Raw genomic sequence first — 27,221 nt, 5'->3', positions numbered from 1 at the left:
GATTTGTTTAGATTCATGAAAACAATAATGCATTTTAAAAAGTCAGATGTCGGCTGTGATCTTGGGACTTGTTCCGATCGCCATATTTGGGGTCAGGAAGGAATTTTTCCCTTTTATACAAGGATAATTGGCTTTTTCCTAAAAGGGTTTTCGCCTTCCTCTGGATCAACTCAGCCTCAAAATTCCCCATAATTGTCATTCCTGTGTGTGACTTCCTGATGTCCAAAATGGGGGAATGATAAGGGCCAATAGGGGCTGTAAAGAAATTAATAAATGTCGCTTATCAAAATTAAGTACCGTATATATGCTTATCAATCTATTTTAGCAAAAAGAATATTTTAGCAATATATTGTATGTGTAACAGAAGTCATGACTGCTTTGAGGAAGTACGTCTGATCTAAGTGGAATCAGGAAGCTAAGGCCAGATGTCTTGGAATTTAGCAAAGACCTAGCCTAACCGCAAAGAAGTTGCTAGCTCTTACATGTGAAATCAGCTATTTCTTAATGTCATTTATCACAAGGATTAAGTCACAAGAGCAGATGTTCATAACTATAGTAGAATTATCAGCAATTTCTTAAAGATGTGTTTGTCTGAGTCATATATCACACGTCTAAAGTTTATTGAATGATTATGTCATAAGTTTATTGTAAGATGTATGGAAATCACGAGGTTTTTCCCTGTTTAGCCACACGTCCCGTCCTGCGAGAAGGGGCTGGCTATAAAAGCCAAGAGATACAGACAATAAAACAGAGTTCATTGTTTTACCATATACCATGTGTACTTTGACTCTCAAGGAGCGCTCCTCCTGCTTAGGTCAATTCGGAACCGACAACATAACTGACCAGTCTGTTTGAACAAATTAACCCTCGACAAGAATAAGGACTTACCATCCACAGAAATATTCCGCTAACTACAATTAAAAAATTGGTCAACTTCCCAACTGAAGAACACAAAACCTCCGTACTCCCTCACCCCCTTTGAAACATACTGCCTAAAATACCCACAAGCAAAAGGCCTCATTTCCCTAATTTACTCGAACCTTGTTCACACCAAATTCCGCATACAATTACCTTATGTAACTAAATGGGAGCAGGATCTAGGGGAGGTCCTGAGCGAGGAGGAGTGGTCTCAGATATGGAGTTCTACCAACAGTGGGGCCCGCAATATACTAATGCTGGAAACCTCATATAAAGTCCTTCTACGATGGTATCTAGCCCCACCCGAATTGCGCATGCAGTCCCCGGCCATTCAAAGAACTGCTTCCGAGGTTGCTCGTCCCCTGGTGATATGCTCCATACATGGTGGTCCTGCCCAAGGGTCAAGCGACTCTGGATTAGGACATATTCTTTAATCTACTCAGTAACGTTCCACAACCTACGCAAAAATCCATGGGAGGCTCTACTGAATAAAAAAAGTTAAGAATATTTCCCCAAATTCCAGAAAATTAGTTTCATTTATCTTCCTAGCTACAAAACAAACTATCGCTCACTCCTGGCGTAAGGCTACTCTGAATGTTTCCGAAGTTAAAAGCCGAATAAATTGGAATCTCAAACTTACTTCGATAATAGAGGATAAAAGGGATAAATCCATTAGCATCTGGACTCCTTGGATAAACTACACCTTTCCCACAGCGGGGTCGAAGCTGTTAATCTAAAGCCAGTTTACTAAGGTCTCCGCCCCTTGAGATGTGGACCCTGAGAGAGAGAGAACCCTTCCCCCCCTCCCTAATCTTCCCTACACCAATCCTTCCCTACCTACATGATGAATTGGCCCTGGCCAATTGTTTACTCTTGAGGAATCCCTTTCCCGACAACAATGAAAATGCAAACGCCTGTTAACATCCGATGGTCATTTTTATTTTTTGATAAACGGCTGGCAGCCAACATATTGTAACATGATGAACAATCTACTGATAACACTATTGTCTTTAAATGTAATACTGAAAATTCAATAAAAACTATTCCTGGAGGTAGAAAATGCTGCCGGACAGAGGAATCTGCATTTTACGGGCGCTCCAGAGAGTTCATTCCAAATATCCCAGTTTTGGGGATTTTGCTTTGATTTGCCCAGAAAAATAAAAAGTTTTCCAAACTTTCTGCTAGATAATGAGAAACGCTGGACTACAAAGTTGGTTTGTCAGCCTTCAGCTTCTTCTCGATGTCCGTTAACGCTCGCTCACAGGAGCCGAACCGCGTTCTGCACTAAAGGTGGAGCAAGGAGAGAAAGGGTCAACAGGCTCCTTAAAGGGGTTGTCCCGCGCCGAAACATAAAATTTTTGTTTTGCACAGACCCCCACATAGTACACCGTAAAAGCGCATCTATTTGTTTTTTGTTTTTTTTAAAAAAGTCTCTTACCTGGATCCCCGTTCTGCAGCTTTGAAAAATTTTCTTTCCAAGATGGCGCCGCTGGTCTTCTCCCACGGTGCACCGCGGGTCTTCTCCCATGGTGCACCGTGGATGTTCTTCTCCAGTCTGCGCTCCACTGCCGATTCCAGCCACCTCATTGGCTGATCGGCACCACGTGATGGAGGCGGAGCTACGCGATGATGCGTAGAAGAGGGAGGAGCCAGGACGCAGCTCGTGAGCCCGGACCATCAAGAAGAGGAATCTTCAGTTCGCAAGCGCGACTGTTCGTGCGACCAGAGAAGAAGTTTGGTCGGCGCCATGGAAACGGGGACGCCAGCACCGGAGGGGGTAAGTATATAACTTCTGTATGGCCAATATTTAATGCACGATGTACATTACAAAGTGCATTAATATGGCCATACAGAAGTGTATAACCCCACTTGCTATCGTGGGACAACCCCTTTAATAAGAATGTAATGGAATAGCAAGAAAACAATTCATTGTGGTCACTTACAGATCCCAAGAACGAAGGCATTCATGTGTACGCAGCTACAGTGGGGCTTATTACTGTCTAGGGCCACTCTCACAACGTCTTGTCAAAACCCCCCGATTTTACTGCCTCCGACAGCGGTTTACAACACACCCCGCAAGGTGATGGGCGATGAAGGGGGTTAAAAAGACTTCTGTGAAGTCAGCACCCCATCTTTCAAAAAAGTTAATTTTTTATAAGTTCTGGATGCCCCCCAAAGAGTTCTAGAGTTCCCAATTAATTTTACAAATAGTTCTAGCGAATTAAGCAAAAAAAAACAAAAAAAAAAAACACAAATGTATCTCTGCGGTGCTAACTTCCAAAAATGATATTACTAAATCAGCGAGAACTTTGTACATATTGGCTCTAGAGCTTCGAGCATTAACAGTTTTCTTCAGAACTCTTGAGGTGCTACCCAGAACTCGTATAAAATAGCAGAATTTCCCCAAAAAGTATTTACACATAACTTTGAAATTTTTTTAGCTATTATGTGTAAATAATTTTTGGGGAAATTCTGCTATTTTATAAGAGTTCTGGGTAGCACCTCAACAGTTCTGAAGAAAACTCTTAATGCGCGAAGCTCTAGAACCCATATTTACAAAGTTCTCGCTGATTTAGTAATATCATTTTTGGACGTTAGCACCGCAGAGATACATTTGTTGATTTTTTTGCTTAATTCGCTAGAACTATTTTTAAAATTAATTGGGAACTCTAGAACTCTTTGGGGGGCATCCAGAACTTATAAAAAATTAACTTTTTTGAAAGATGGGGTGCTGACTTCACAGAGGTGTTAAAAAGCACAGAAACATGGCAAAATAGAGCAGACAGCGTTAGAAACCACCGCGGCCGAGCGCATGTCTGCGGGGCCCCACTGAAATCAATGGGAGTCTGATGCCTCGGTGCGAGAATGGCCAGAGAGTTACGCAACACACACTTAGTCTTAGGACTCGTTCAGACGGGTGTAAGTGGACAACACCGAGGGTCTCCTGCAGAACACAGCCGGCAGACACCTTGTACGTCCGTGAATAACGCGATCACGGACAACACCGAGGGTCTCCTGCAGAACACAGCCAGCAGACACCTTGTACGCCCGTGAATGATGCGATCACAAACACCGAGGGTCACCCGCAGCACACAGCCGGCAGACACCTTGTACGCCCGTGAATGATGCGATCACAAACACCGAGGGTCACCCGCAGCACACAGCCGGCAGACACCTTGTACGTCCGTGAATGATGCGATCACAAACACCGAGGGCCTCCCGCAGCACACAGCCGGCAGACACCTTGTACGTCCGTGAATGATGCGATCACAAACACCGAGGGTCACCCGCAGCACACAGCCGGCAGACACCTTGTACGCCCGTGAATGATGCGATCACAAACACCGAGGGTCACCCGCAGCACACAGCCGGCAGACACCTTGTACGCCCGTGAATGATGCGATCACAAACACCGAGGGTCACCCGCAGCACACAGCCGGCAGACACCTTGTATGCCCGTGAATGATGCGATCACAAACACCGAGGGTCACCCGCAGCACACATTACAGCCGGCAGACACCTTGTACGTCCGTGAATGATGCGATCACAAACACCGAGGGCCTCCCGCAGCACACATTACAGCCGGCAGACACCTTGTACGTCCGTGAATGATGCGATCACAAACACCGAGGGTCACCCGCAGCACACAGCCGGCAGACACCTTGTACGTCCGTGAATGATGCGATCACAAACACCGAGGGTCACCCGCAGCACACAGCCGGCAGACACCTTGTATGCCCGTGAATGATGCGATCACAAACACCGAGGGTCACCCGCAGCACACAGCCGGCAGACACCTTGTACGTCCGTGAATGATGCGATCACAAACACCGAGGGTCACCCGCAGCACACAGCCGGCAGACACCTTGTACGTCCGTGAATGATGCGATCACAAACACCGAGGGTCACCCGCAGCACACAGCCGGCAGACACCTTGTACGTCCGTGAATGATGCGATCACAAACACCGAGGGCCTCCTGCAGCACACAGTTGGCAGACACCTTGTACGCCCGTGAATGATGCGATCACAAACACCGAGGGTCACCCGCAGCACACAGCCGGCAGACACCTTGTACGCCCGTGAATGATGCGATCACAAACACCGAGGGTCACCCGCAGCACACAGCCGGCAGACACCTTGTACGTCCGTGAATGATGCGATCACAAACACCGAGGGTCACCCGCAGCACACAGCCGGCAGACACCTTGTACGCCCGTGAATGATGCGATCACAAACACCGAGGGCCTCCTGCAGCACACAGTTGGCAGACACCTTGTACGCCCGTGAATGATGCGATCACAAACACCGAGGGTCACCCGCAGCACACAGCCGGCAGACACCTTGTACGTCCGTGAATGATGCGATCACAAACACCGAGGGTCACCCGCAGCACACAGCCGGCAGACACCTTGTACGCCCGTGAATGATGCGATCACAAACACCGAGGGTCACCCGCAGCACACAGCCGGCAGACACCTTGTACGCCCGTGAATGATGCGATCACAAACACCGAGGGTCACCCGCAGCACACAGCCGGCAGACACCTTGTACGTCCGTGAATGATGCGATCACAAACACCGAGGGTCACCCGCAGCACACAGCCGGCAGACACCTTGTACGCCCGTGAATGATGCGATCACAAACACCGAGGGTCACCCGCAGCACACATTACAGCCGGCAGACACCTTGTACGTCCGTGAATGATGCGATCACGGACAACACCGAGAGTCACCCGCAGCACACAGACGGCAGACACCTTGTATGCCCGTGAACGATGCGATCACAAACACCGAGAGTCACCCGCAGCACACAGACGGCAGACACCTTGTATGCCCGTGAACGATGCGATCACAAACACCGAGGGTCACCCGCAGCACACAGACGGCAGACACCTTGTATGCCCGTGAACGATGCGATCACAAACACCGAGGGTCACCCGCAGCACACAGACGGCAGACACCTTGTACGCCCGTGAACGATGCGATCACAAACACCGAGGGTCACCCGCAGCACACAGACGGCAGACACCTTGTACGCCCGTGAACGATGCGATCACAAACACCGAGGGCCACCCGCAGCACACAGCCGGCAGACACCTTGTACGTCCGTGAATGATGCGATCACGGACATGCGCAGTGTGATTGTTTTCTCTCTGCTCAGGAGGGTAATGCATATGGAAACGCTGCCCATACACGATGCCTGCGGATGGACTTCAAGGGCTGCGTACAGAGCGTGCTGCCATTTATGTCTCCTGCGCCCGCACACTGGGGTGCATTGATCACCATGGACTCCATTCACTGTGTGTTACGCATAGGGATATACATGTGCTAATATAGTTTATGATAAAAATTGCATCAAAATCTTGTAATCTGGCACAATTTGTGGCGCAACATAGGCCCCCCCCCCCCTTCTCCAGACAAGTTGGAAAACCTGTCCGAAATGGTCTAAAAACACAGCCCCCTTTACACGGGAGCCTGAGCTCCTCTCAACCAATCATCCCAAAGCCCCTCTAGAGCGAGCAGGCCCCGTAGGAGGCATCTCATCCCCACAACTGAGGAGACACTTACTTCACCCACTTCTCACAGTTTGTTTTGAAAGTATGCTTTTTTTTTAAGTCGTCACCAATTTCTCGTGTTCGTCAGGTATCCAAACTTTACACCTTTATAAACTATCATTATTCCTCTGTGGATGCGAGTTTCAGAAAAGTCATATAAGTTGTGTAATAGTTCATGATACAGGCGGGCATGGAGGCTCTAGTACCCTGTTGTACCACCTCTAGCTTGGATACAAGATGTGATAAGGGCGGGCATGGAGGCTCTAGTACCCTGTTGTACCACCTCTAGCTTGGATACAAGATGTGATACAGGCGGGCATGGAGGCTCTAGTACCCTGTTGTACCGCCTCTAGCTTGGATACAAGATGTGATACAGGCAGGCATGGAGGCTCTAGTACCCTGTTGTACCGCCTCTAGCTTGGATACAAGATGTGATACAGGCAGGCATGGAGGCTCTAGTACCCTGTTGTACCACCTCTAGCTTGGATACAAGATGTGATAAGGGCGGGCATGGAGGCTCTAGTACCCTGTTGTACCACCTCTAGCTTGGATACAAGATGTGATACAGGCGGGCATGGAGGCTCTAGTACCCTGTTGTACCGCCTCTAGCTTGGATACAAGATGTGATACAGGCAGGCATGGAGGCTCTAGTACCCTGTTGTACCGCCTCTAGCTTGGATACAAGATGTGATACAGGCAGGCATGGAGGCTCTAGTACCCTGTTGTACCGCCTCTAGCTTGGATACAAGATGTGATACGGGGGGCATGGAGGCTATAGTAGCCTGTTGTACCACCTCTAGCTTGGATACAAGATGTGATAAGGGCGGGCATGGAGGCTCTAGTACCCTGTTGTACCACCTCTAGCTTGGATACAAGATGTGATACAGGCGGGCATGGAGGCTCTAGTACCCTGTTGTACCGCCTCTAGCTTGGATACAAGATGTGATACAGGCAGGCATGGAGGCTCTAGTACCCTGTTGTACCGCCTCTAACTTGGATACAAGATGTGATACAGGCAGGCATGGAGGCTCTAGTACCCTGTTGTACCGCCTCTAGCTTGGATACAAGATGTGATACGGGGGGCATGGAGGCTATAGTAGCCTGTTGTACCGCCTCTAGCTTGGATACAAGATGTGATACAGGCGGGCATGGAGGCTCTAGTACCCTGTTGTACCGCCTCTAGCTTGGATACAAGATGTGATACAGGGGGCATGGAGGCTCTAGTACCCTGTTGTACCGCCTCTAGCTTGGATACAAGATGTGATACGGGGGGCATGGAGGCTATAGTAGCCTGTTGTACCACCTCTAGCTTGGATACAAGATGTGATAAGGGCGGGCATGGAGGCTCTAGTACCCTGTTGTACCACCTCTAGCTTGGATACAAGATGTGATACAGGCGGGCATGGAGGCTCTAGTACCCTGTTGTACCGCCTCTAGCTTGGATACAAGATGTGATACAGGCAGGCATGGAGGCTCTAGTACCCTGTTGTACCGCCTCTAACTTGGATACAAGATGTGATACAGGCAGGCATGGAGGCTCTAGTACCCTGTTGTACCGCCTCTAGCTTGGATACAAGATGTGATACGGGGGGCATGGAGGCTATAGTAGCCTGTTGTACCGCCTCTAGCTTGGATACAAGATGTGATACAGGCGGGCATGGAGGCTCTAGTACCCTGTTGTACCGCCTCTAGCTTGGATACAAGATGTGATACAGGGGGCATGGAGGCTCTAGTACCCTGTTGTACCACCTCTAACTTGGATACAAGATGTGATAAGGGCGGGCATGGAGGCTCTAGTACCCTGTTGTACCGCCTCTAGCTTGGATACAAGATGTGATACAGGGGGCATGGAGGCTCTAGTACCCTGTTGTACCACCTCTAGCTTGGATACAAGATGTGATACAGGGGGCATGGAGGCTCTAGTACCCTGTTGTACCGCCTCTAGCTTGGATACAAGATGTGATACAGGTGGGCATGGAGGCTCTAGTACCCTGCTGTACCGCCTCTAGCTTGGATACAAGATGTGATACAGGGGGCATGGAGGCTCTAGGAGCCTGTTGTACCACCTCTAGCTTGGATACAAGATGTGATACGGGGGGCATGGAGGCTCTAGTACCCTGTTGTACCGCCTCTAGCTTGGATACAAGATGTGATACAGGTGGGCATGGAGGCTCTAGTAGCCTGTTGTACTGCCTCTGGCTTGGATACAAGATGTGATATGGGGGCATGGAGGATCTAGTACCCTGTTGTACCACCTCTAGCTTGGATTCAAGATGTGATACGGGGGCATGGAGGCTATAGTAGCCTGTTGTACTGCCTCTGGCTTGGATACAAGATGTGATACGGGGGGCATGGAGGCTACAGTAGCCTGTTGTACTGCCTCTGGCTTGGATACAAGATGTGATATGGGGGCATGGAGGCTCTAGTACCCTGTTGTACCACCTCTAGCTTGGATACAAGATGTGATACAGGGGGCATGGAGGCTCTAGTACCCTGTTGTACCGCCTCTAGCTTGGATACAAGATGTGATATGGGCAGGCATGGAGGCTCTAGTACCCTGTTGTACCGCCTCTAACTTGGATACAAGATGTGATACAGGCAGGCATGGAGGCTCTAGTACCCTGTTGTACCACCTCCAGCTTGGATACAAGATGTGATACAGGGGGCATGGAGGCTCTAGTACCCTGTTGTACCACCTCTAGCTTGGATACAAGATGTGATACAGGTGGGCATGGAGGCTCTAGTACCCTGTTGTACTGCCTCTAGCTTAGATACAAGATGTGATACAGGCAGACATGGAGGCTCTAGTACCCTGCTGTACCACCTCTAGCTTGGATACAAGAGGTGATACAGGGGGGGGCATAGAGGCTCTAGTACCCTGTTGTACCACCGCGGTGACTAAGGTAAATTCCTGCTCGTCCTCGAGGGGGTTGGACTAAAATAGACTCACCAACTGTTCATTTGACCAGGGCGGAAAGTCTGATTGGTGGGGAGTGAGGGGCCATGGTCACGCTCGGTGCATCCCATCTCCAATGGGACCGCTGGAGACGGCAGAGCGCTTGCAGTTGGCCATTTCCATCAGCCCTATTGAAATAAATAGAGCAGCACTGCACAACCGATAACCTAATCAATGTGACATCACTGTGGGCCGGTGCAGGACCAGTGGATCACGGGACCCCCCATTTTGAGGATCAGTGGTGAAGCCACTACCCATCAAACTACCTATCCTATAGATAGCCTTATCACCGGTCTTGGTACAAACGGTTTAAAGGGAATGCCAAGTTGTAAATTACTGATGGCTTATCTTAAGGCTAATTTAGACAACCATTATCACTCGTAATTAATCTAAAAGCCATCGTTTAGGCGCTCATCGTTGTGCCTATCTTGCGCCCGTCGTGCAGTTTTTTTTTTTTAATTCGTTTTATTTATTGGTAATATGCAGTTTGTGAGATACACAGTGAAGTAAACTTTACATTACACATGGTGAAATAGACAGTAACGGTTGTATATATTGGATTAACATCAACTTAGTTGCTGTGTCTCTCGAACTATCTGTTCGCATATTGTAACAGTAGACTTTTAAATTTATATAAAAGAACAATAACACTAGACTCTGCTCTTCCTTTGCCCTTTTGGGGTTAGGGGATTCGGGGTTGTAGCTCTTCCAGGCGCTTGTCAGTGGGGAGGGGGAGGGGATTATCGTGGGGTAGGTTGAGGTTTTAATCGGTGGTCAGGGTAGAGTGAGAGTCTAGCCAGGCTCCCCATACTTTTTGGAATTTGGTCGGGCATCCTCTTTTTTGATATATAATTTTTTCGTACGAGGTTACTGTGTTTACGGACTGGACCCATTGTGGGACCGAGGGGGGCTCTGTTGCCATCCATTTTATGGCTATTTCTTTGCGGGCTAAGAATAGTGTCTTTTCGAGGAAGACGCGGGTATGGTGTGGCCACACTTCCTCTTCCAGCAAGCTGAACAGCGCCACCTTGGGGTCCAGTTCTATGGATAGTGGGGGCCGTAGAAGTGAGTTCAGGAGATTTGTCACCTTTGACCAAAACTCCCTGACAAAGTGACATTCCCAGATCAGGTGCCAAAAGTCCGCTCTTGGTTGGCGGCATCTCTGGCATGAGTCTGAGGTAGTGTTACGCATTTTGTGTAATCGGTTGGGGGTAAGGTAGGCTCGGTGAATAATGTACAGTTGTATTAGCTTATTGTTTACAGCTGGTGACACTGACAGGTGGGATTCAGAGATGTCTTGCCACTCCTCAGGTGTGAGGGACGCGATGGCGAGTTTCCATCTGTCGTATGCAGGGGGAGGATTCGGACTTATTTTGGCTGAGAGGAGGTGTGTATATAGGGCTGATATTAGGCCTTTGGGTCCTTGGGATTTGAGGATGCCTATTGTGGGGAACTTAGATATACGGGCCGAGGTGGGGGGGGGGGGAATTGGGAGTTTAGGGCATGTCTTAGTTGAAAAAATAACTGGAGGTATGGGGCCTGCAGCTTATCGCGCAGTTGCGTAAATGTGGGGAGCGTTCCATCCATATATATATCATTTAGTGTATGTGCCCCTTGGGCGATCCAGTATTGTGGGTCTGGGACTGACTGTAATGCGGTGAGGCCAGGGTTGTTCCAGAGGGGAAGTTCCGGCAACACCCCTTGGTAATTCTGCAGTGTCTTTGCTTCTTTCCATACATTAAGAGCCAGTTTGTGAAGTGGGGTTAGATCAGTGGATTTGGTGCGCTCCGGGAATTCTAGGAAATGCAGGAGATTGTGACCAGTTACTTGTTTCGCAAGCTGTCTGTCTGCTATAGGTAGTTCTTTTCCTAAGACCCAGGTTCTGATGTTTCGCAATTGTCCTGCTAGGTAATAAAGCCGGAGGTCCGGAAGGGCCATTCCGGCTTGTTCTTTAGGTCTTTGTAGGATCGATAGGCTCAGCTTGGAGCGCGAGGAGTTCCAAATAAATGTTGTGATTAAGGAGTTTAAAGTCCTGAAAAGGCGTTTGGGAACGCTCACTGGCATATGTTGAAATATATATAGGGATTTGGGCTGGATGACCATTTTAATGAGATTTATGCGCCCGAGCCCATCGTTTCAGTTTGAGGTCTTCTAGAAGTGGGTTTATGTTGTCTGTTATTGCATTGTTGTGGTCATATGACATGATCATTCCCAGATATTTGAATTTTGAGACTGGTTTTAATCCATATTTCTCGACGTGGGGGGTCGTATTTTGGGTTAACCTCTGTGTAAAGGATTGTTGATTTGGCCCAATTTACATATAATCCGGAAAAATGGGAGAATCTGTCTATGTGTGTCATGGCCTGGACAAAGGAATTTGATGGGTTTGATAAGAATAGGATTGTATCGTCTGCGTATAGTCCTAGTTTGCTTTCATGGTCTGCCCATTTGATGCCTGTCACATTAGGGGAGTTTCTCAAACGGATTGCTAATGCCTCGATGGCTATGGCGAACAAGGCCGGGGATAGAGGGCATCCTTGTCGGGTGCCTCTTGTCAGTTGGAATTCTGCCGATGGGATACCATTGACTATGACATTTGCGCTTGGGGATTTATATATAGTTTTGACCCATTGTCGGAAGTTAGGTCCGAATCCAAAGCGGATCAAGCAGGCTTCCAGAAAAGCCCATTCCACCGAGTCAAAGGCTTTTGCTATGTCAAGTGATACCAGGGCCCATGGCATGTTGTATTGTGTACCTAGTTGGATGGCTGTCTGGACTCTGCGGATGTTTATGGTTGTGGATTTTCCTGGCATAAAGCCCGTCTGATCGGGCCCGTCGTGCAGTTTTAGTTAACGATTCGCTCACGGTTGTCTTTCAGTCTGCTTAAAATCTATCGTTCGGCCATTTTGGATCTTTTTTCCCTGCTTAGGCCAGGTGTGGTATCCCTGGAATACGGAGCCTGGCTGCGTCTGTCGGTCAGCTCTGTGACTGATCAGCAGGGGTCCTGGGCGATGGACCCCACTGATCTACTAGTGACGAGTGATCCCAGCAATAGTCCATCAGTAGTTTACAAGTGGACAACCCGTTACCTGTTATTGGATCACTGAGACCTGTGACTATAGCTTACCTTTTTCAGTTGTGCTTCCATAAAGGGAATAGTCGGCAGATTCACGACCTTCTGATCCATTCTGGAGGTTTGCTTGCGTGAGTTACTAGAGCAATAACTGAAATAAAGAAAGTATTGTTATTTTGGTCATACCCCTTCTCTGCAAATTAAGTGAAAACCTCCTGGCTATGCAGAATCAGTAAAACTAACACATTTGCGCTGTCTTTACTAGGAGCCGTGCTGCGATAGCCAAGCGCCCACCTAGGAGAGCCCAATAGCAGCTGTACAATGGTGCGCACAGGCTAATCCTTCAGCGCGTTGATGGCTAGTGCGCAGGCAACGGAGAAACCTGTGCAGTCATAAACCCCTCTGAACACCGTGCTAATGTGTTAGGGGACCCGGTCACGCCATCAGAGGGGTTACCTGCGTCGATGGGGCTTGGAGGCATGTCTGCACACACATAACAGATGGGCTGTTACCATTAATCACTGATCTCCATGTAGGGACAGCAGGGAACACAAGGATAATGCTAACCTGTGTCCATAGTAAAAAAGTAAAATAAAAGCGCCTCCAAGAAGTGCGACCTGCCCCGTATACACCAAGTCTAGATATTCAGCGTGACACAAACATTTTGGGTAGCGTCAGGTGCTTAGTTCCTGTCCCGCTGAATGTGCGTTACGCCAAATAGAATCACTCCAAGCCACTAATTCTGCTGCTCTAGCCGGATCCTATGTTTTTAGAGTAACTTCACACAGGATCGCAGAGTTGTCACACTGCTCCCAATGGGGCCGCGCTGCTGCTGCCGGCCACGTTTAAGGCAATGGGGCTGCATGCCAGATCACACAGCCAGATACAGTTTCCCTGAAAATAAGACCTAGCATGAATTTTCAGGGTTTTTGAGGATGCTTGAACTATAAGCTCTTCTCCAACAATACACCCAAGTTACGGTTAATAAAGTAAGATGATTTAAATGGTGTCCCGCCAGCTAAACATTCAAAATAGTAAGAGCTTTTGAAGCAAAAATTAATATAAGACCGTGCCTTATTTTCGGGGAAACGAGGTACAACATGCTGCGATTTGTCACATCGCGGGGCCATGCAGGATAACATCGCTCATGTGAACGACCTCCAATGAACGGGGTTCATATTTCTGCCCCCGGAGGGTCGTTCTCCAGGTAGGGTGAAGCTGTAGGGCTCCTGTCCACGGGCAAATTTTCACTGCGCTCCTTGCGGCAATAATCCGGCTGCGGGGAACGCAGTGAAAACTTTCTATAGCGTTGCTATGGAAAGCGCAGCCCCCCTGTCCATGAGCGGAGCATCATAGCGCTTCTCAGCTCGCAGACAGCAAATCGCTGCATGCTGCAATTGCCGCGATTCTCCGTGCTCAGCCTGTCAGATAGGCTCACCGCGGAGATCTGTCTGCTGGCTCCTGCGGTGGGATATGGCAACGCCCGTGGACAGGCAGCCTTCGGAGGGGTTTGTTTTGGCGCTCTAGTGACCTCACAACACACAAATCTTGGACGTCGTCTGACACAAACTCAGAGGATTCATTTTTAGGTAAATGTTATTCATTGAACAAACGATAGAGCGCTGGAAAATGAGGGAAAATGATAATAAAATAAACAAAAAGCATTTCGGGGTAATCCAGGGGACACAGCAATCCAAGAGGAGAAAGCGGTGACATCAGGAGTCCAAGACGAGAAGAAGCCGTCTTCGGCTCGTACTCCTAACTTCCCTTGGAGGCAGCCGTAAGATGGCCAGCTTTTGGTACCATTCATAAACACTAGAGTCGTCAATGGTAAATCTAGAAGGTTCCACCACTCCATATAATTGCCAGAATGGTTTGGGAGCAGACAGTCCTCATAGTAGTCTCCCCTGGCCGGCGACACCAAACCGCGGCTCCAATTTACCACCAATTACATAAACAGAATTCCTCTTACCAAGTAACGGCAACTGCATTTAGGTTGAACAAGTCCCGCTTGTGGTCGAGGGTCAGCGGCGTGGCTACATACAAGGCTCCGAGAGTCGAGGAACACCCCTTACAGCGCAGAACCCGCACGGTGCTGGTAAGGAGAATCAGGGATTAGCTTAATCTGTCTACTACTGCAATGCAAAGGAAAAACGACTATAAAATCAGATCCACATACTGACAGGATGCACCAACAATGGGCACACAGGAAGCACGGGCATGGGCTGCTGCCACCAGGAGGCGGGGCACTCCTACACGTGCCATACCCGATACAGGCACTGAGCTAATCTGCTGGAGCTTCGTGTCCCTAGCGGGCAGACACAGATCTGCTTCTCCACCTATAATAATCATCTGAATTTATATAGCACCAGCATATGCCGCAGTGCTTACAAGATGGGGAACAGATACAAGACCCCCGGTTCCATGTAGTAATCAGCTGATGGAGACAGTAGGGGTGCAGGGCTCCAACAAGCTTACATACTACAGATACTGGGGGGACACAGAAGGTAAAGGGCTGGAGATGTGCACGGTATGGCGAGGTGGAAAGTGAGGGATGCTATACACAGACAGGGGTCAGGCCGTATAGTGGCTGCAGGGGGCAGTTGATGGTGGCTAGCAGGAACTGCAGTCAGTAGGTCAAGGAGCATGTTATCAGGTGGGTACAGAGGGATTGGTTTAGGGGATATGGTATGCCTTCCTGAAGAGGGGCGTTTTTAGAGCACGCCTGAAGTTGCGTGTAGGCGATTGCCCGGATATTTTTGGGTAGAGCGTTCAAGAGGACTGGTGCTTCTCTGGAGAAGTCTTGGAGGCTGGAATGAGAGGTTCGGGTCAAAGGGGCATTTAACCTGATTTCATTGGCTGGGTGGTTGATTGAGATGAGGGAAGCAATTTAGGGAGGGGTATGGCTGTGGAGAGCTTTATGGATGAGGAATACAATGTAGGGCAGGGCTGTGGAGGCTTTATGGATGAGGAATACAATGTAGGGCGGGGTGGGGCTATGGAGGCTTTATGGATGAGGAATACAATGTAGGGCGGGGCGGGGCTATGGAGGCTTTATGGATGAGGAATACAATGTAGGGCGGGGTGGGGCTGTGGAGGCTTTATGGATGAGGAATACAATGTAGGGCAGGGGCTGTGGAGGCTTTATGGATGAGGAATACAATGTAGGGCGGGGCGGGGCTATGGAGGCTTTATGGATGAGGAATACAATGTAGGGCGGGGCTATGGAGGCTTTATGGATGAGGAATACAATGTAGGGCGGGGTGGGGCTGTGGAGGCTTTATGGATGAGGAATACAATGTAGGGCGGGGTGTGGCTGTGGAGGCATTATGGATGAGGAATACAATGTAGGGCAGGCGGGGCTGTGGAGGCTTTATGGATGAGGAATACAATATAGGGCAGGCGGGGCTGTGGAGGCTTTATGGATGAGGGATACAATGTAGAGCGGGCGGGGCTTTGGACAGCTTTATGGATGAGAAATACAATGTAGGGCAGGCGGGGCTGTGGAGGCTTTATGGATGAGGGATACAATGTAGGGCAGGCGGGGCTGTGGAGAGCTTTATGGATGAGGAATACAATGTAGGCCGGGGTGTGGCTGTGGAGGCTTTATGGATGAGGAATACAATGTAGGGCAGGCGGGGCTGTGGAGAGCTTTATGGATGAGGAATACAATGTAGGCCGGGGTGTGGCTGTGGAGGCTTTATGGATGAGGAATACAATGTAGGGCGGGGCAGGGCTGTGGAGGCTTTATGGATGAGGAATACAATGTAGGGCAGGCGGGGCTGTGGAGAGCTTTATGGATGAGGGATACAATGTAGAGCGGGCGGGGCTGTGGAGGCTTTATGGATAAGGAATACAATGTAGAGTGGGCAGGGCTGTGGAGAGCTTTATGGATGAGGAATACAATGTAGGGCAGGCGGGGCTGTGGAGAGCTTTATGGATGAGGGATACAATGTAGAGCGGGCGGGGCTGTGGAGGCTTTATGGATAAGGAATACAATGTAGAGTGGGCAGGGCTGTGGAGAACTTTATGGATGAGGAATACAATGTAGGGCGGAGTAGGGCTGTGGAGGCTTTATGGATGAGGAATACAATGTAGAGTGGGCGGGGCTGTGGAGACTTTATGGATGAGGAATACAATGTAGGGCGGGGCGGGGCTGTTGGGGCTTTATGGATGAGGAATACAATGTAGGGCGGGGCTGTGGAGACTTTATGGATGAGGAATACAATGTAGGGCGGGGTAGGGCTGTGGAGGCTTTATGGATGAGGAATACAATGTAGAGTGGGCGGGGCTGTGGAGACTTCATGGATGAGGGATACAATGTAGGGCGGGCGGGGCTGTGGAGGCTTTATGGATGAGGAATACAATGTAGGGCGGGGCTGTGGAGACTTTATGGATGAGGAATACAATGTAGGGCGGGGTGGGGCTGTGGAGACTTTATGGATGAGGAATACAATGTCGGGCGGGGTGGGGCTGTGGAGAGCTTTATGGATGAGGGATACAATGTAGGGCGGGGCGGGGCTGTGGAGACTTTATGGATGAGGGATACAATGTAGAGTGGGCGGGGCTGTGGAGACTTTATGGATGAGGGATACAATGTAGGGCGGGGCGGGGCTGTTGGGGCTTTATGGATGAGGAATACAATGTAGGGCGGGGCTGTGGAGACTTTATGGATGAGGAATACAATGTAGGGCGGGGTAGGGCTGTGGAGGCTTTATGGATGAGGAATACAATGTAGAGTGGGCGGGGCTGTGGAGACTTCATGGATGAGGGATACAATGTAGGGCGGGCGGGGCTGTGGAGGCTTTATGGATGAGGAATACAATGTAGGGCGGGGCTGTGGAGACTTTATGGATGAGGAATACAATGTAGGGCGGGGTAGGGCTGTGGAGACTTTATGGATGAGGAATACAATGTAGGGCGGGGTGGGGCTGTGGAGACTTTATGGATGAGGAATACAATGTCGGGCGGGGTGGGGCTGTGGAGACTTTATGGATGAGGAATACAATGTAGGGCTGGGTGGGGCTGTGGAGGCTTTATGGATGAGGAATACAATGTACGGCGGGCGGGGCTGTTGGGGCTTTATGGATGAGGGATACAATGTAGGGCGGGCGGGGCTGTGGAGGCATTATGGATGAGGAATACAATGTAGGGCGGGGTGGGGCTGTGGAGGCATTATGGATAAGGAATACAATGTAGGGCGGGGTGGGGCTGTGGAGGCTTTATGGATGAGGAATACAATGTACGGCGGGCGGGGCTGTTGGGGCTTTATGGATGAGGGATGCAATGTAGGGCGGGCGGGGCTGTGGAGACTTTATGAATGAGGAATACAATGTACGGCGGGGCGGGGCTGTGGAGGCTTTATGGATAAGGGATACAGTGTAGGGCAGGGCGGCGCGGTGCTGTGGAGAGCTTTATGGATGAGAGTGTCAAGTGTGGATTGTATTCTGCATTTGACAGGCAGCCAGTAAAGCGACCAACACAGGGCAGAGGCATCCGAGTAGCAGTTGGACAGGAAGATGAGCCTGGCTGTCGCATTCAGGATGGATTGGAGGGTTGGAGTCAAGTGCGGGGGGCCGATTAGCAGCGGGTGCCAATAATCGAGCCGAGAGTGGATGAGGGCGACAGCGAGCGTTTTTAGCGCGTCTACAGTGAGAAAAGAGCGGATTCTTGCGATATTCTTGAGGTGCAGCTGACATGTTCGGCAGAGAGATTGGATGTAGGGGGTAAAGGAGAGATTGGAGTCGAATATGACCCCAAGGCAGCGGGCGTGCTGTCTGGGAGTTATGGTGCCACACACTGAGATGGAGATGTCAGGATGTGGGCGGTCAGTAGAGGGCGGAAACACCAGCAGGTCAGTTTTTGAGAGGTTCAGTTTCAGGTAGAGAGAGGACATGGTGTTAGAGACAGCAGACAGTCGGTGGCGTTCTGGAGGAATGCTGCTGTGATGTCCCGGGAGGAGGTGTATAGCTGGGTGTCGTCAGCATGAGATGATACTGAAAGCCAAAACTTCTGATGATTTGTCCAATGGGGGCTGTGTAGATAGAGAAGAGGAAAAGGCCGAGGACCGAGCTCTGGGGGACCCCAACAGCAATGGGAAGAGGAGGGGAGGTAGAGACAGCAAAGGAGATGCTGAAGGAGCGGTCAGATAGGTAGGATGCTGTGGTGAGATCGAGGAGGATCAGTAGGGAGTAGTCACCCTCCGATTTGGCTGTCAGGTCGTTTAGACACCTTTGTAAAGGGCGGTTTCTGTCGAGTGTAGGGGTCGGAAGCCAGACTGTAGGGGGTCGAAAAGAAAGTTTTATGAGAGATAGCTTATAAGGCGTGTGTAAACCAGGCGTTCTAGTAGTTTGGAGATGAAGGGGAGATTTGAGATGGGTCGGTAGTTGGCAGCATCGGACAAGTCAAGAGTCGGTTTCTTTAGCAGTGGGGATATGATAGCATGTTTGAACGAGGAGCAGAAGATGCCAGAGGTCAGGGAGAGGTTGACTATAGTGGTGAGGTGGAAAATGACAACTGGGGAGAGGGACTGGAGGAAGTGTGAGGGGAGAGGGTCACTAGCACAGGTGGTGGGGTGAGCAGAGGAAAGCACTCTGAAGACTTCTTCCTCTGTTGTTGGTCTGAGTACAGACAGTGAGCAGGAGCTAGATGCAGTACTGACAAGACTAGGGTCAGGGCTAGTCTGGGATTGGGAAGTTATTTCCTGACGGATGTCGTCGATTTTCTTTTTGAAGTAAGCAGCCAGCTCTTCGGCACTGAGATCCGTCACCGGGGGCTGCGGTTTAGGGCTGAGAAGGGAGTGAAAAGTGTCAAAAGGGTCGTTTAGGGTTGTGGGATAGTGAGGAGACTAGAGAGGTGAAGTAAACTTGTTTGGCGTGGTGGAGGGCGAGGTTGTAGGTTCTAAGCATGAATTTGAAGAGAAGGTAGTCTGCAGACTTTTGCAACTTTCACCACAGCCGTTCAGCACACCGCCGGATGAAGCGCTTTGTCTTCTAGTTTATATAGGACTAGCTTACCCGTCGCGCGTTGCTGCGAAGACAGACAGACATTCATTCGTTTTTATATATCTAGATAACAACCAATCACAGCGCAGCTTTTTTAGGTTACCTCAGTGGTATAATATATAACAACCAATCGCAGCGCAGCTTACATGTTACCTCAGCTTTATAATATATAACACCCAATCACAGCGCAGCTTATATCTTACCTCAGCAGTATAAAATATAACAACCAATCACAGTGCAGCTTTCATGTTGCGTCAGCAGTAAGAGAAATAACAACCAATCACAGCGCAACTTTTATTCTGCCTTAGCAATATAAAAAATAGCAACCAATCACAGCACAGCTTTTATTTTACCTCAGCATTCTCAATATCCTATTTATGACATAATCAATGCTCGTGCCAAATTTTGCGCTTAGGATTGAATAATCGAGTTGGGACCCATTAACTTTTCCTATTTATGACATAATCAATGCTCGTGCCAAATTTCCCGTTTCTATGACATTGGAAAGTGAGAAAATTACATTCCGCACACTTTTGAGCATAGAATTGAATAATCGAGTTGGGACCTATTAACTTTTCCTATTTATGACATAATCAATGCTCGGGCCAAATTTCAAGTTTCTATGACATCGGGAAGTGAGAGAATTAGTGGCAATGATGGAAATCGAACGATCTACGTGGGGGGGTCGTAACCGTCGACGACGCTCGCGCACGCGCCATTTATCATAGAATATTTGTACTATGCCTATAATCTTCCCAGGAGTGTACTCAACAACTTCCCAAAGTTTCATGGCGATCGGATGAATGGTGTAGTAGCGCATAAAGGACAAACAGACACGCAGACAGACAGACACAGACATACATTCAATTTTATATATATATATAGATAACTACCTTTTTTATTTTTTCCCCTTTTAGGTCCGGGCAGCAAAGACGGGAAGACCTCGCTGTCCTTCCCACATCAAAGGTAGGGAACAGCACAGACAGTCAGACTGTCACTTCCTGCTCGCCAAGGGCTGGACTAAATCGAACCAACGAATGAAAGATCGGTTGTTACTCCAGTCAATGGACAACGGTCCGTACCAGCCAGCTCCCGCCCGCCTGCCTACCAGAGCCTGGCACAAAGCAGTGACAATCAACACTCCCCATGGGCAACAGAAAAACTTCCAAGACTTCTGGACAGGCAAGTATAACCTCAACCCAAATCCCTGGACCCCTTTTCAGGATCCACTCCCTTTTTGCATTGAGCACCCTCCAGTTGCCCCCACTTCTAGCCTGTTGGGCTTCCACCATCCTGTCTTTTACCTCACCCTCTGCAGCCCTCATGACCCCCCACCTGATCCAGTGCCCAGGCCTGATCCCTGGCTCTACAGTGTTCAGGTTTCATGGCCTGTGGCCTAACTGTGGCTCCCAATCGATTGCAGCCCTGGGATAGGGTGCCTATATTTTGTCTAGCCCCCATCCTCCACAGCCTACCAACAATGACAGATTCCATTTTCACAGATCCCAGTCTCTTTGCCTGCTTCAGGAGAAATCTGTTCGGACCCTCACCTTGCTCCCAGCACATGGGCACAGTTTTGACCCCAGTCATGCCCAACCGTGGCCTACTCCAGGTGCCTGGGCAATCCTTCTACTCTAGGCCCAGGCTCCTATCTAGTTCCTGATCCCCCATGACTCACTTAGTGGAGCCCCTGGATCTCTTTCCAAGGCTTTGTCAGGCCTCCGACCAGGCCTGCTTTATTTCTCAGAGCTAGGGCCTACTCTAGCCCAATTCTTTTCTTTTTAGGCCTACCTCTGAAGTCCCTTACTTCCCTTCATCTAAGGGGGTTCATTGGCAGGCTTTCCTTCTAGATCCTTTCCATCTCACCCCTTCTCTCTCTCCCCTCGGGGAAGGTCAGCAGCAGTTTGACTCCTAGTCTGCTCTAGGAACCATCATCAGGTCGCATATCGAATAGGCCTGTTTTGCCCTAGGTGAACGATTGCTCCGGGAGGAGAAAAAAGCTTTCATTTTGCCCTGTCCAGCATGCCAAATCTTAGGGAAGGAAGCTTTGGCCAATTGGGGCCACAGACTTAGGACACCCATTTTGCCTGTAATGTTTGCCATCGCAAAATTCCCTCAGGCCAAGTCCATGTGCACCTCCTGCACTTGTCCTTAGACCGGTTGGCTACAGCTTCTTGCATATTTACAAAGATCATAGCGACTGTCAGGGCCCTTTTGCGATCCAAGGGAATACTAGTCATCCCATATACTTGGACAACATTCTCATCAAGGCTCCATCCAGGAAGGAAAAATTGAAAAGCCTCATGATCACTGTTGGACACAATCCCTCACTTTGGCTGAACAACAGTTGGAAGCAATGCTTCATTCCCTCGCAACGCATTCTTTTTCCAGGAATGGCATTTGACATGCAGCCTTCTCAGGTCATTCTTCCGGAAGACAAGACAGTTGCCCTCCAATCTGAAATGGGAAAAGATGCCATTACCCGTGAAAGCAGTCCCATTTACATAGTTCCACTCCAGAACACCATTCTTTCCACCTGGGACAAGTCCCCACTGTCTCTGGATTGCCCCATCCACTTTCTCTCACGTCAAGCCCATCTATGGTGGCTCCACTGCCTCCAATTCCCCAGGGTTGCTCCTTCCTCCCGATCCACTGGTTAGTCATCGACACGGATGCCAGCTTTCAGTGCTGGCAGGGGAGGGGGTGTTCCATCACAGTTGCAAGAACCCTCCGGAATCCTGTCTGCACATCAACATCTTGAAGACATGGGCAATCTCCCTTTCCCGCTTCTAGATTATTTTCTATTCGGGGAATTTGGAGCTCTGTATCCGGTAAACAGAACTCTAGCTGCTATAAAGTTATATGAAGACCTCAGAGGGGGTTCCCGAGACAGAGATATTGATTCGCTGTCCTCAGGATAGGTCCCCCGGTCAGATTGATGGGGGGCTGACAGCGTGAGCACTTTAGTGTATACCACACTGCCGTATACGGTATAGCGGCTCAATACAATTCTGTACCCTTTCAGATGCTTCCAGTATCGGCAGCAACGTTTTAGCCAAAACTACCCAAACCCCCCCATCCCCTGTAAGGAGGGCGTTCTGTGGGGTGGTATTGGTTGGACTTCTTTAATTGTGAATCCCAAACTGCAGGGTTAAAGGTCAGAGCTTCACCTCATCAGCGATGCAAGTCCGCCCCTATGGAGCCGAGATCAGCACAACGCTGTATACACACCTGAAAGCGTCCTGCTGGTACGAGGAAACCGCTTTGTTCTCATCAATTTCCACATTTTCTGTAACAGCTGCAGAGAAAAAAAAAGTTCTACACACAAATATATACTGGGTAAGGCAAAAGTCTGGACACACCCATTTAGGCCCTTAAGGACATGGCCTATATTGGCCTTAAAGGGATTCTGTCATTAAAAAAAACAAAAACCCATAATGCTTACCTCTTCCTTCCCCGGGTCACCTCCCCTCCGGCCGGATCCTTTTCTTTCAGTTATGTAGCGTCCATCTTCAGTAGTCTCCTTCCTGCAGGTCCTTGTGCGCCACGTCTCTAATGACAGAGTATTCGCTGCCTATGCCGGTGACTGCTGCCACTGCGCGATGTTCATATTCTAATGCCCCAAGACAGTGCGCATGCGCAGTAATAGCCCGGCATAGGACTCAGCATCCCCGGCTAGGCAGCGAACGCTACATCATTAGTGACCGGCAGTAAGCAGAATGCTACATCACAGAAAGAAGAGGAGCGGCCAGGTGAAGATGCTGTAAGAATGCTGGGGGGGCACTCGGATGTTGGAGCTCGAAGGGGGTGGGGCGCGGGGGAGCTGGGGCACTCGGGCGTAGGAGCTCGGAGGGGATGGTGTGATAGACATGATGATTAGTCAGTGTAAAATGTCTATCAATTTGTACTAAACTAGATGGATTACGCAGCTGTAGTGACTTTAACTCTTAGAGGCTAATGACTGCATAATTTCATTATAGTAATTGCTGGACAATGGCATGGTGAAAGATGTGTGTTATGTTAGCCTAATATATATATATATATATATATATATATATATGTTCCACAAGCAGCCTCTGAGAGTTAAAAGTCATAGTATTACATGTATACCTGTATTCAATACTGAGTGTTTCCCCAGTCCTTTCCCATCCCCCACACAGAAACTTCTCCATACTAACTTCTGCAACAAAGAGATACTTTCAGTTTTGAGCGCATGCTGATAGAACAAAGGACTGGCTTACACAGTGGACTTTGGAGAGGGGTGGGGGATTCTATATGATCCGACAAATGAGAATCCTATGTTACTGATGTCATCTGTTGCACGCCCATAAAAGGGCAGGTGTTATGCTTTACAATAAAAGCCTGAGGCTCTACTCGAATGTGGGAGCTTGGAGGGGGTGGGGCGCGGGGGAGCTGGGGCACTCGGGCGTAGGAGCTCAGAGGGGTGGGGTGCGGTGCGGGGGAGCTGGGGCACTCGGGCGTAGGAGCTCAGAGGGGCGGGGGAGCTGGGGCACTCGGGCGTGGGAGCTCAGAGGGGTGGGGGGCGTGGGAGCTCAGAGGGGTGGGGGGCGTGGGAGCTCCGGTGGTAGACAGCTTGGGGGGGCCCTCTCCCTAGCTGTCTACCACCGGAGCTTCCACGCCTTAGGGGGGGGGGGGGGACTCCCAGGGTGAGGCGCACTCAGATGGCTGGGGGGAGGGCCGTCAGGTGTGGGGGCACTCGGGTGTGGGAGCTTGGAGGGGGTGGGGCGCGGGGGGCACTCGGGTGTGGGAGCTCCAGTGGTAGACAGCTGGGGAGAGGGCCCTGAGGTGTGGGGGGGACTCACAGGGTGAGGCGCACTCAGATGGCTGGAGGGAGGGCGCTTAGGTGTGGGGGCTCAGAGGGTGAGGCGCACTCAGATGGGTGGGGGAGGGCCCTCAGGTGTGGGGGCTCAGGGAGGGGGCACTCAGATGGGTGGGGGAGGGCCCTCAGGTGTGGGAGCTCAGGGAGGGGGCTCGGGGAGGGGGCACTCAGATGGGAGGGGGCTCAGAGGGTGAGGCGCAGTCAGGTGAGTATGGGGAGGGCCCTCAGGTGTGGGGGCTCAGGGAGGGGGCACTCAGATGGGAGGGGGCTCGGGGAGGGGGCACTCAGATGGGGGGGGGGCTCGGGGAGGGGGCCCTCAGGTGTGGGGGCTCAGGGAGGGGGCACTCAGATGGGAGGGGGCTCAGGGAGGGGGCACTCAGATGGGAGGGGGCTCAGAGGGTGAGGCGCAGTCAGGTGAGTATGGGGAGGGCCCTCAGGTGTGGGGGCTCAGGGAGGGGGCACTCAGATGGGAGGGGGCTCAGGGAGGGGGCACTCAGATGGGTGGGGGGGCCCTCAGGTGTGGGGGCTCAGGGAGGGGGCACTCAGATGGGAGGGGGCTCAGGGAGGGGGCACTCAGATGGGAGGGGGCTCAGGGAGGGGGCACTCAGATGGGTGGGGGAGGGCCCTCAGGTGTGGGGGCTCAGGGAGGGGGCACTCAGATGGGAGGGGGCTCGGGGAGGGCCCTCAGGTGTGGGGGCTCAGGGAGGGGGCACTCAGATGGGAGGGGGCTCGGGGAGGGGGCACTCAGATGGGAGGGGGCTCGGGGAGGGGGCACTCAGATGGGTGGGGAGGGGGCACTCAGATGGGTGGGGGGGGCCCTCAGGTGTGGGGGCTCAGGGAGGGGGCACTCAGATGGGTGGGGGGGGGGCCCTCAGGTGTGGGGGCTCAGGGAGGGGGCACTCAGATGGGAGGGGGCTCGGGGAGGGGGCACTCAGATGGGTGGGGGAGGGTCCTCAGGTGTGGGGGCTCAGGGAGGGGGCACTCAGATGGGAGGGGGAGGGCCCTCAGGTGTGGGGGCTCAGGGAGGGGGCACTCAGATGGGAGGGGGCTCAGAGGGTGAGGCGCAGTCAGGTGTGGGGGCTTTGGGAGGTAGGCGCTCCTTCCACACTGCCGGCTACTCCACAGCCGGCATCGCCCCGTGGTTCCCGCACCTTTCAGCAGGATGACGTTATCGTCATCTGTCCTCCCCACAAGGTCTCCCGAGTCCGCCAGCGGCATCCTACAGCTGCTGCACAGGAACACCGTCTGCCCCTCCGTCCACTCTCCGCTCGCCGCTCCCGCCATCTCTATGGAGCAGCGCGCCAAAACCACGTGACGTCAACACCACCACGTGACAGCTGCCGCACGCGCTGAGGGCTCCGCTGGGCTGTGAGGAGACCGGGACGCATATTTCTGATTTCAGCCGCACTTAAGCAGCGCTGCTGATTAGAGCCACCTGATTGGCTCTTCGGCACCACGTGACTACACAGCGTGCACGCGCATTGCCTTCGGTAGCCGTGTGCACTACACACTGCACGGGGTTAGGTATAGGGTTAGGTATAGGTTTAGGGTTAGGTATAGGGTTAGCGGTTAGCGGTTAGGGTTAGGTATAGGGTTAGGGTTGGGGTTTAGGGTTAGGTATAGGGTTAGCGTTTAGGGTTGGGGGTTAGGGTTAGCGTTTAGGGTTAGGTATAGGGTTAGGGTTAGCGTTTAGGGTTGGGGGTTAGGTATAGGTTTAGGGTTAGTGGTTAGGGTTAGGTATAGGGTTAGGGTTGGGGTTTAGGGTTAGGTATAGGGTTAGGGTTAGTGGTTAGGGTTAGGTATAGGTTTAGGGTTAGGTATAGGGTTAGCGGTTAGCGGTTAGGGTTAGGTATAGGGTTAGGGTTGGGGTTTAGGGTTAGGTATAGGGTTAGCGTTTAGGGTTGGGGGTTAGGGTTAGCGTTTAGGGTTAGGTATAGGGTTAGGGTTAGCGTTTAGGGTTGGGGGTTAGGTATAGGTTTAGGGTTAGTGGTTAGGGTTAGGTATAGGGTTAGGGTTGGGGTTTAGGGTTAGGTATAGGGTTAGGGTTAGTGGTTAGGGTTAGGTATAGGTTTAGGGTTAGCGTTTAGGGTTGGGGGTTAGGGTTAGGTATAGGGTTAGGGTTAGTGGTTAGGGTTAGGTATAGGTTTAGGGTTAGCGTTTAGGGTTAGGGTTAGGTATAGGTTTAGGGTTAGTGGTTAGGGTAGAGGTATAGGGTTAGCGTTTAGGGTTGGGGGTTAGGGTTGGGGTTTAGGGTTAGGTATAGGGTTAGCGTTTAGGGTTGGGGTTTAGGGTTAGGTATAGGGTTAGCGTTTAGGGTTGGGGGTTAGGGTTGGGGGTTAGGGTTAGGTATAGGGTTAGGGTTAGGTATAGGTTTAGGGTTAGTGGTTAGGGTTAGGTATAGGTTTAGGGTTAGCGTTTAGGGTTGGGGGTTAGGGTTGGGGGTTAGGGTTAGGTATAGGTTTAGGGTTAGTGGTTAGGGTTAGGTATAGGGTTAGTGTTTAGGGTTGGGGGTTAGGGTTGGGGTTTAGGGTTAGGTATAGGGTTAGCGTTTAGGGTTGGGGTTTAGGGTTAGGTATAGGGTTAGCGTTTAGGGTTGGGGGTTAGGGTTAGGTATAGGGTTAGGGTTAGGTATAGGTTTAGGGTTAGTGGTTAGGGTTAGGTATAGGGTTAGCGTTTAGGGTTGGGGTTTAGGGTTAGGTATAGGGTTAGCGTTTAGGGTTGGGGTTTAGGGTTAGGTATAGGGTTAGCGTTTAGGGTTGGGGTTTAGGGTTAGGTATAGGGTTAGCGTTTAGGGTTGGGGGTTAGGTATAGGGTTAGGGTTAGGTATAGGGTTAGCGTTTAGGGTTGGGGGTTAGGGTTGGGGGTTTAGGGTTAG

General features: G+C 50.7%; 1 protein-coding gene across 4 annotated transcripts; it reads right to left on the bottom strand.

Moving 5' to 3' along the window:
• LOC136620334 (protein Mis18-alpha-like) lies at positions 1-25,657 on the bottom strand. Of its 4 annotated transcripts, none has more exons than XM_066595035.1 (6): positions 25,498-25,657; positions 22,738-22,804; positions 21,838-21,963; positions 14,475-14,597; positions 12,557-12,653; positions 1-255 (listed from the first exon to the last, which is right to left on the bottom strand). In XM_066595035.1, exons 1-6 carry the CDS (start codon positions 25,628-25,630, stop codon positions 196-198), a joined length of 606 nt encoding a protein of 201 aa, XP_066451132.1. In that variant the 5' UTR covers positions 25,631-25,657; the 3' UTR covers positions 1-195. The 4 variants fall into 4 exon arrangements, with proteins under 4 accessions (XP_066451132.1, XP_066451131.1, XP_066451134.1 ...); XM_066595034.1 differs by lacking the exon at positions 1-255 and adding an exon at positions 1,849-2,202; XM_066595036.1 differs by lacking the exon at positions 1-255 and adding an exon at positions 9,366-9,557.
• Positions 25,658-27,221: the final 1,564 nt, after the last annotated feature.

The sequence above is a fragment of the Eleutherodactylus coqui genome, chromosome 3, assembly GCF_035609145.1.
Source record: "Eleutherodactylus coqui strain aEleCoq1 chromosome 3, aEleCoq1.hap1, whole genome shotgun sequence".
In the NCBI taxonomy this organism is placed as follows: Eukaryota; Metazoa; Chordata; class Amphibia; order Anura; family Eleutherodactylidae; genus Eleutherodactylus; species Eleutherodactylus coqui.
This window is presented reverse-complemented; position numbering and strand designations above follow the sequence as displayed.

Excerpts from the sequence above, each read along its gene's own strand:
- LOC136620334 (XM_066595034.1), bottom strand. The coding sequence starts at position 25,630 with ATGGCGGGAGCGGCGAGCGGAGAGTGGACGGAGGGGCAGACGGTGTTC. Across the intron at positions 21,964-22,737 it reads TACCAGCAGGACGCTTTCAG|ATTGGAGGGCAACTGTCTTG; the intron begins GTGTGTATACAG and ends TTCCCATTTCAG. Across the intron at positions 14,598-21,837 it reads CCAACTGTTGTTCAGCCAAA|CACCGTGCGGGTTCTGCGCT; the intron begins GTGAGGGATTGT and ends TCTCCTTACCAG.